Source organism: Lactuca serriola, chromosome 5 (assembly GCF_051521515.1).
Source record: "Lactuca serriola cultivar US96UC23 chromosome 5, Lser_US96UC23_V15, whole genome shotgun sequence".
Classification (NCBI taxonomy): Eukaryota; Viridiplantae; Streptophyta; class Magnoliopsida; order Asterales; family Asteraceae; genus Lactuca; species Lactuca serriola.
In genome coordinates this window covers 286,298,767-286,307,910 of record NC_136412.1, presented here as the reverse complement: position 1 = coordinate 286,307,910, position 9,144 = coordinate 286,298,767, and the positions used below count along the sequence as shown (strand labels likewise).

General features: G+C 32.5%; 1 protein-coding gene across 1 annotated transcript; it reads left to right on the top strand.

Moving 5' to 3' along the window:
- The first annotated feature begins 3,867 nt into the window (after positions 1 to 3,867).
- On the top strand, positions 3,868 to 6,784 carry LOC145054547 (Calcineurin-like metallo-phosphoesterase superfamily protein). The gene is made up of 12 exons (XM_079002774.1): positions 3,868 to 4,106; positions 4,309 to 4,359; positions 4,438 to 4,616; positions 4,700 to 4,835; positions 4,925 to 5,021; positions 5,156 to 5,215; positions 5,285 to 5,385; positions 5,459 to 5,551; positions 5,641 to 5,715; positions 5,812 to 5,960; positions 6,035 to 6,277; positions 6,364 to 6,784. Exons 1-12 carry the CDS (start codon positions 3,990 to 3,992, stop codon positions 6,611 to 6,613), a joined length of 1,551 nt encoding a protein of 516 aa, XP_078858900.1. The 5' UTR covers positions 3,868 to 3,989; the 3' UTR covers positions 6,614 to 6,784.
- Positions 6,785 to 9,144: the final 2,360 nt, after the last annotated feature.

Genomic DNA, 9,144 nt, shown 5'->3' with positions numbered 1-9,144 from the left:
ACAACAACGTTATTGTTATATTAAAAAAATATATATTTGTAAATATTTCAACTATATGGGTGTTTCTGCGCAACGCGCGGACATTCGCCTAGTATTATAGTAATCTTTGCATATTTAATTATGGTAATTCATCAACTTCCTAAAACACAGTCTTCTCCCCTCTTTATCTTCAAACGATCGGCCTCAAAAATTTGTAGCCTCACCTTAATCGGTAACTTCCTTGTCGCTCCTCTTCCAGCCAACCATCAACACCTCGAAATCAAAGCTTTCAGTTTCATCTTGCATTCCTGTACCACCTCTGTAATTGAAGTCTAGAACTGGGCTCGTGAAATTGAAGCAAGAACCGAAAATTCTAAAAGGAACGAGAGAAGCAAAGTAGATGATGCACGAGGGAGAAGCAATGTCAGAGTTGGTCCCATTCACTAACGATTATGGCATCGCAGCCCAAGGGGGAAGGATGTCGATGTTGTGAACTGTAAGTCGATTTCCGCTCCTCTCATCCCTAATTTCAATTAATCCCTCTATTGACAAATTAGGCCATCCCCGAGATCACCCTCCTTAATTCGTCTGCACACTTAAACCAACTTAAATCCTCCAACTTCAAGGGGTAACGACCACTCTATTTCTTTCCTTCCCGTGTGTATTTTCAAAAAGCTTTTAATTTATTTTAAAAAGATTTATTGTTTTTCATTGTTTAAATCTGCTATCTTTTGTTCATTGTAAAATGTTTATCAACAAAACCATTTAATTTCTATTTGTTTGTGTTCATTAGATTGGGGTTCGGAAAAAAAAACTGATCAGATGATGCACTTGGTGGCTTTGAGATTTTTAAAATGCTAAAATCTTTTGAATAGTTTTTATGGTATTTTGTGTTTGTTTACTCATAAGTTTTTTCTACCTAACTCGAAGTTTAAATGTGTTGGTATTCATTTATTTATTTTTGATGCTCGCCAAGTGTTTGGTTAAATTCCTAGCTGAAATGTTGTGTCATAAACAACAATGCTAAATAGACATGTGAAGCGTGGAAGATAGTTTGAGGAGTGGAACTTGTTTGATGTTTTATTTTAATTTGTTAATTTTGAAAATGTTTACAGGCTTTTAAAAGAGGAAAACATGTCACATAAGGCTCTCTGCATAGTTCTCAATGGATATGTCTGGTATCTGGTTGTGAGTTTTCAAATGTACAAAAAGATATCCTCTAAGGTTTGGAATACATATTCTCTGAAAAAAAAAGCGAAGGTACGTTTGGTTGGAATGTTCCTTAAGTTTTATGGTAGTAATTTTTAACATAAAGTTATTCTGACAGAATGTTATTTGCATCATATTGCTGCACTTGGTTTTGAAATTGTTGGACTAGGTGGTACTTGTTATTCGCCTTCATTCTTATAGAACGACATCCTAAATAATGAAGCATTGCAAGTGGTACATGTCATTAGTTCTTGATGAAAGGGGTTAAGTTGGAATTCTGTCAGAATTTGCATGAAAAGGGTTAAGCTGGGGATTTTTTTTTCATATTAGAATGCAAACACATGTTCATTCTATGAGAATATAAATATTACATAAAACATGAGTTGTTAGTAATTATGACAGAATACATTTATACATGCTTTAGAATGTTTATGCATATAGAAAAAAAGACTATGATTTAAGTGCATTATGTAATGTATTCTGTTAGAATGTCTTTTAAGAATGTTTGTTAACAACAAGTACTGTTGTTTAACTGGTAATACTAATGAGTAATATATCTTATTCTTTCAGAATTGCATGGAGAAGGAATTCAATATTGATCATATAAGAGAAATATTTCGAATGCGAAGATCAAGTGGATTATATGGACCACTGAAGAAGATCAAGCGTATTTGTTCAATAATTGTATATTCAAGAATGTTTTTTTTAAGAATTTTATTCATTTTTGATGATATTCTGTTAGAATATGTATAAATATATTAAAATGTATAAGGATATTAGTGTGTAAGAATATATATGAATTTGTATTTTATTTTGGATGTGTATTACGAATAAAATCATAGACCCAACTTGGATGTATATGAATAATAATCTGGATTTCTTAAATCAGGTTAATTATCAAAAATATCTGCATTGAAAATATATTCTGCAAGAATAAAATCGAAAATATATTTACTAATTTATGGTTGGCATTCTGTCATTCTGACAGAATAAAATTGGATTTTTAAATTTGAATTAATTTAAAATATTCAGATTTTTAAAAATAAAGAAATTAATTATCCTTAAAAATTCAAAATTTCCTTTTTTAATATAGGATAATTGACTAAAATGCCCTTATGCTGAAATTTGTGTGATTATATGGTACATGTTACCCTATTGTAATATCATAGACCCTCAGATCATGACATTTGATTATATTCTATCCGGCGGTCCAGATCTGTACATTCTGGCACACAATACTTAGTAAAAACAAAATAACATAAGTCTCTCTCTCTCTCTCTCTCTCTCTATATATATATATATATATATATATATATATGATATAAATCCGGTAATAAATTTTTTTTGGTAGGAAGGTAAGAAGTTTTTTTTCTGCATACTTTTCTGACGAACAAAAAAAAAATGAATCACTAGATGAATCAAAAATAACATGATTCACCAAAAAAAATCTCAAAAAAATACACCGATGATTCGTTTATTCAATGATTTCGTTGTTATTCACCAAAATAGTTATAAAAGTGAATTTTTTCTTAATTTACTTAAAAATGAATCATGAAGATATATTTTTGGAAATTTTTTCTTTTAAATCATCTTACCTTTGAATCATCTAATGATTCATTTTGTATGTTCGCTAAAAAATATGTAAACTTTTTTTTTTACCTTCCTATAAAAAATTTTCTTTTTATTTGATCTTGACTATATATATATATATATATATATATATATATATATATATATATATATATATATATATATATATATATATATATATATATATATATATATATAACGATGTGAGTTTTGGTGTTGTGTAGTGCTAAAACTAACGAGGCATGTAACTTGTGAGGCATGTAAAATCAATTAATTTTTTTTGGAATTTTCCTTAATTAAACGAGTATGACCTGTGAACCCAATTTTGACCCATGAACCTGATTATAATGCATGAACTCGATTGTGACGTGCGGATCCGATTCTAACCCGATAACCCATATAATTAAATGGGTTAGGTGGGCCGTGTCCCTCCCTACATATTTTCCCCTCTCCATACCTTATAGCCTTACCATAAAAAAGTTTGCAAAATAATTAAAACGTAGATCTACCGAGTATTAAACGAGACCAACTAGGAAAAGGAAAGGAACAATGGATTTAATAATACAACAGACAGAGCCAGATAATCTATGTATAGGAGGTGGATTTTATAATAATAATTATTCGAGAGGTTAAATATCCTCCTACTAAATGTTACTACTCACAAGATCATATCAAATGTCAAAATCAATTGATGAGATGAAGAAAGAGAATTAATGTTTTATACGTCATAATCGTTGAAATAGTAGGATGATGAAGTAAAGGGATTAAATATAGAAATATTTAATTTTCCTTATCATAAAACAATATTTGTTAGATATTGTAAATTATGTCAACAAACATAATTAATTATACTCATACATCAACATTTCATAAGCTACACTACAATAATCTATTATTTTTATGGGACTAAAATAAATGAATATTATATTAAAAACCCTTGTTAAAAAATTAAAAAAACTTAATACGAAAATTTATAATAATCAATTTCAATTATTTACTAATAAAACTCGATCCACAAAATAAAAAAGTCACAGAAAATAGCAAGTAGCAACGCAAAGGGTAAAATTTCCCTAAATAATCGAAAAAGAGAAGTACAAGTAAAATCGAGTAAAAAAACAACAAATGGTGTCTGAAGAAGAAGATGGGTCAAACTCAAAGGAGACCGACCACATCTGAACAACTTACAGCTACAGCTGCACATCGGAGAAGACATGATTTCCAATCTCACGGTGTTCTTCTGCATCGTCTGGGTCGCTACCCTTCTTTACGGCGAGAAGTTCGCCTTTTGGGTACCCTCTTACTGGAGCTGCTCATGGCCTTCTCCTCCGGTAATTTCTCCATCTTTTTATTCTTCGATCAACCCTTTCTTAATTTACACTCTTTTACCTTAACTCAAGTTTCTTCGATCCTTTGTTATTCTGATGTCTGCTGTTTCTATATACATTCATGTGACTCACCCTGTACTTCAATCCATAAACACTAGCTTCCCTAAAATAATAATTGCTCATTTTCTTATATTGTTTTGTTTAGATGGATAATCCCGGTGATTATGTAAAAATTGCAGTTGTGACAGATCCACAGGTATTCATGATTTCGATTAAATCTCGTACTTATTTTTACACAACAAATCCCTTAACACAATACCATTGTCTCTAACAGCTCATGGATAGAACATCGCTTCATTTAGCTCCTAAATCACTGACACTGGAAGTTGTACAATTCTATACCGACATCTACATGCGTCGAGCAATACTGGGATCCATCGCACCTTTCAAACCTGACATGATTTTGTTTTTGGGTGATTATTTTGATGGTGGCCCTGTTCTTTCCGATGAAGAGTAAGGCAAAAAGAACACATATCTTTATAAATTGTTATAATAATGAAAAAGCTTTCAAGCTGATCTTTTGTTGGGTGTTTCAGATGGCAGTATTCTTTAAATCGGTTTAGACATATTTTCGACCTTAAGAATCTTGAAAGAGCTACCAATAATCAAGTATACTTCCTTTCAGGAAACCATGATATTGGTTATGCAGCTTATCACTCTCGCATGCCTCAGGTATATATTTTTATATGAATATATGTTTTTGTGTATTATTGTTAAAGGTCATGTGTCATGATTCATAACTTGCTTTATTTACTTAATAGGTAATTAATCGCTATGAAAAGGTATTTGGCTCAAGAAACTATAACTTCACAGCAGGAAAAGTGGAATTTGTTGCTGTTGATGCCCAAACACTTGATGGTATATAAGTTTTCAATTATTATTATCGCAACCTGATTACTTTAGAGAAAATAATATGATTTCAAGAATAGTTTACAAAATTAAAAAAAAGGGTTCTTGTATAATTCATATAATGATGGTTCTATTTTTGTCAGGTCATCCACAACAAAACCAGACCTCTGCTGCATGGAAGTTTGTAACTAGCGTATCAAGGGGTATGTATGTAAATTGCAATACTTTATCTGATGTATAATTTTCATTTTAAATTATTTGCATTTTTATAGAAACTCATTCACCTCCGAGGGTTTTATTAACTCATATACCACTCTTTCGACAAGACTCAACTTCCTGTGGTTCTCAACGTTCTTCCCCAATTATAAATCAGGTAATATAAGTACTTTCAAATTTCTATTTATATCCATTTTACTTCTATTAACCTCTCACTTTTTAATTTTCAGAGAATTTCTCGTGCTACAGATGACCATGAAATCGTGTATCAGAATTATCTTACAGAAGAAACATCAAAAAAGTTATTGGATTATGTCAAACCTGTAACTTCTCACTTCTCTCTTCATTCCATTAACAAAAAATTAAAAATTATGTCATTATAATTCTAAGCTGTTTTCTCATGTGGCTACAGGTACTTGTTTTGTCTGGACATGATCATGATCAGTGTAGTGTTACTCATGTAGCTGAACATGGGCCTGTATTAGAGGTATGTATGTATGTATAAATCATATATGGTCCTAATCATAAAAGTGTATGTGTCTGTATGATGTCATGATGTTATGAATTAAACAAATTTGTGTAGGAAACTCTAGGGACAATTAGCTGGCAACAAGGAAACTTGTATCCATCTTTCATGCTACTAACAGCAAGTAAAGTTACAGTTTCTAATGAATGGGATTACATGTCAACTCATCTGTGTTTTCTTCCCACACAGCTCTTCATTTACATATGGTAACCATAACCTTTTGTTTGTTTTTGTGATTTTGTCATGTATTAATAATTAATTAGTTTGCTTAAAATCTCAGGTATATCGTGTTATTTGTGGTTACTCTTGTTGTGATTCTCTTATGGCCTACAAATGGGTTGAACATTCAACTACATATTGGTGAGTTGATGAGTGATATGTTAGGCATCTTCAAAAGCAGCAAAGAGAAAGATGAAGATGAAAACTGTGAGTATGAGATGGTTTGGGATGCTGAAGGGTCGATGCATTTAATCAAGAAAGCCTCAAAGATCACGCCTACACGTTCAAATGAGAGGGTAGAAAGGTAATTTTCTAAAACCTGTTTACTGATATGTAATCAGAAGCATGTTTTTATGAGACGTTGAGTATTGTAAGTAATTTTTTTTAAAGGGGAAATGCTACGATGCGAGCAGTAGGAAAGAAGCAGATATTGCAGGAGATTAATGTTACAATGCCACAAGATGTAAGTGGTCAACTTGGGTCAACAGATGGAAAAGTGGGACCTTTTAAAACCAAATCATCAAATGTTAGAGTGGTGGTTCGGAGGTTGATGAGGGTTTTCAGAGTGATTTCAGTTGTTGCTGCAGTTAATGTGCCTATTTATATAATGTTGTTGTTCAGTGATTGGATTGACAAATGAGATCTCAGCTTAAGGTTAACTGTATCAAAAAGCAAATTTAGTTGACTCTTCCATGTGATCATGTGTTGTAGAATAGTGTAGTCAAAGCTTTGTTGTAGAACGATGTTTTTTTTACCTGATTTCGACCACTTTTCAGGGTAGTTTTATATTTATGAGCAGCTCTTCTTCTTATTGTAAAATGACCAAAATAGGAGGCGACTATGATAAAATAACTAATTTTGCAAAATGGTATTTGTAAAATTACTTTTCTTGACTATCTTTTTTGTAATTTATGGTAACTGTAGGTTTCACAAAGAATAAAATTAAAGGGATTTCACAAATATAAGAATAAAATTAATGGTTATATATATTTTCAATCTCATACACAAATGAAAAAGCCAAGTCCAGTGAAATATGTCCACTTACTATATAGGGCACGTTAAGGCACGTGTTTGTATAGCCCATTAGCAAGTGACCTACCGTGGCCATGACCACTTACTATATATAGTTTTATGTGTTCAGGCACGTTAAGGCACGTGTTTGTATAGCCCATTAGCAAGTGCCCTACCGCGGCCATGAGAGGTATTATGAGATTGCACATGTTTACCAAGATCAGTTCGAATAGATTAATCTGATGGAATAGAGGAAATATGAACAGTTTGATCAATACATGGATGCCTCGGAACTGAAAGAGTGGCACCATGTATCTCTAAGTCATGCTTGTGCTTTCGAGTATACTCAACCACTTTATCAAATGACAGAACATCCCGATTAACCACGAAATCGCAGATTTCATACTGTAATCCTTCCATGAATAAAAGAATTTTATTGTCTTCAGTTGGAATATACTTTGCAGCAAACCGTGCTTTTTGATTGAATTGAGTTTCATAATCATTCATAGTCATTCCTCCCTGTTTAAGCTCGAAGAATTATTTCTCCAGTCTTCTCCTCATGTCTAGAGGACAATACTTTCCTAGCAAACGAGTTTTGAACATTTCCCAAGATAAATTATCCTGGTCATACTCGTTAAGAGCTTCAAATGTTGCTTCCCACCAGACCAAGGCTTCTCCGATGAACATTGTAGAAGCATAATTAGCCTTGTCTTCACTAACCACATGGGAGATACGAAATACTTTTTCTGTGTTCGGGATCCATGTAAGAACAACAATGGGATTAAGAACACTTGAAAACTCCGTAGCACCATTACTCTTGAAAGTTTTGAATGAGGGACATTTCGCCTCCCCTTTTGAAGATTCTCCGGTGGCTTTCTCTTTGCCTTCATCACTATTCTTTTTGTATTCTTCGAGAGTCTGCCGAGTAACAACAGTGAGTTTATCCACAATTCGCTCCTCACGGGGGGATACTGGAGTATTTACTTCATCAGGATGAGGATCTCCACCCACATATGGTGTATGACTAATCACCTGTTCAACCATTGCTCTGAAAATTTGGAGTAATATAGTATTATATAATATTAGGATTTATCATTACCTAATACTTTACTTAAGTCTATATATTGAACTTCTGACGATTTAAGTCTAAATACCAATCCGTGGTATTTAGTTCACTTAAACTACTGCTCTGATACCATGATTTGTGATAAACAATATTTCTCTAATACCTTTACAATATTATTACTCCAAAAATGCTACATGCATATTCATAAACATATTCACATATATGGTCTTATTACAAAAGACTGGATACAAACCGACTAATGAGGTTTTTACAATACATAACTTCCCAGGAATTTATACACTAAGTACAAAAGTGATAATATTAACTATTCTACATCATCTTATAATACATAACTATACTGGTTTCTTATCACATGTAATAATTAAACACTAAGAGGGATAAGCGGGTGATGCTTAGTGAGTTCAATAACAGTTACAATATAACGCTATGCCATATACGTATCAATATGACAGAAACAAAGAGAGACAAAGAATAACAAAAGCAGATGAGTATCATATGACAAGCTTTCCATATCAACGAATAATCTGATTCAAAGATTTACAATCAATGAGACATAACAATTTCAAATTGATATACTTCAATAAGACTTCAACCCATATGACATAGAAAATAAACGATTTATGAATTAATATTTTGCTATCAATTTACAGGCTTTCAGCCCTACCTAGCCTTCTGCCAATGCCAAAGTGATGCTTAATCATTCACTTCATGGTCAAAGGCTACATACCAATACCCAAGTGATGCTTAGTCATTCACTTCATGGTCAAAGGTATAGCTCATTATCATATTAACACGGGAAAGCACATTGCACATATACACATAAGATACAATTGTCTCTATATTGAACTCACCGTGAAATAAACGAATGATAAATGCTGATTTGGGCAACACTTCGTTTCTAGATATGACTTTCTTTGACGAAACCAGGGATTTTTGTTGAAAACCGGGCTTTGTGCGGACAGAGTTTCAACTTGAAAAAATTATTTTCTCGGGCTTTCGGAGCGTCGGGACTTGCTTCGGGTGTCGGGGATGTTTCCTAGGCTTCGGGGGTGTTATGGTAAACTGAGAGATGA

Bases quoted from the DNA above. Each gene is read 5' to 3' on its own strand.
- LOC145054547 (XM_079002774.1), top strand. From the start codon at position 3,990: ATGATTTCCAATCTCACGGTGTTCTTCTGCATCGTCTGGGTCGCTACC. The intron at 4,617-4,699 runs GTAAGGCAAAAA...TGGGTGTTTCAG, and splicing joins CCTGTTCTTTCCGATGAAGA to ATGGCAGTATTCTTTAAATC. The intron at 6,278-6,363 runs GTAATTTTCTAA...TTTTTTTTAAAG, and splicing joins TCAAATGAGAGGGTAGAAAG to GGGAAATGCTACGATGCGAG.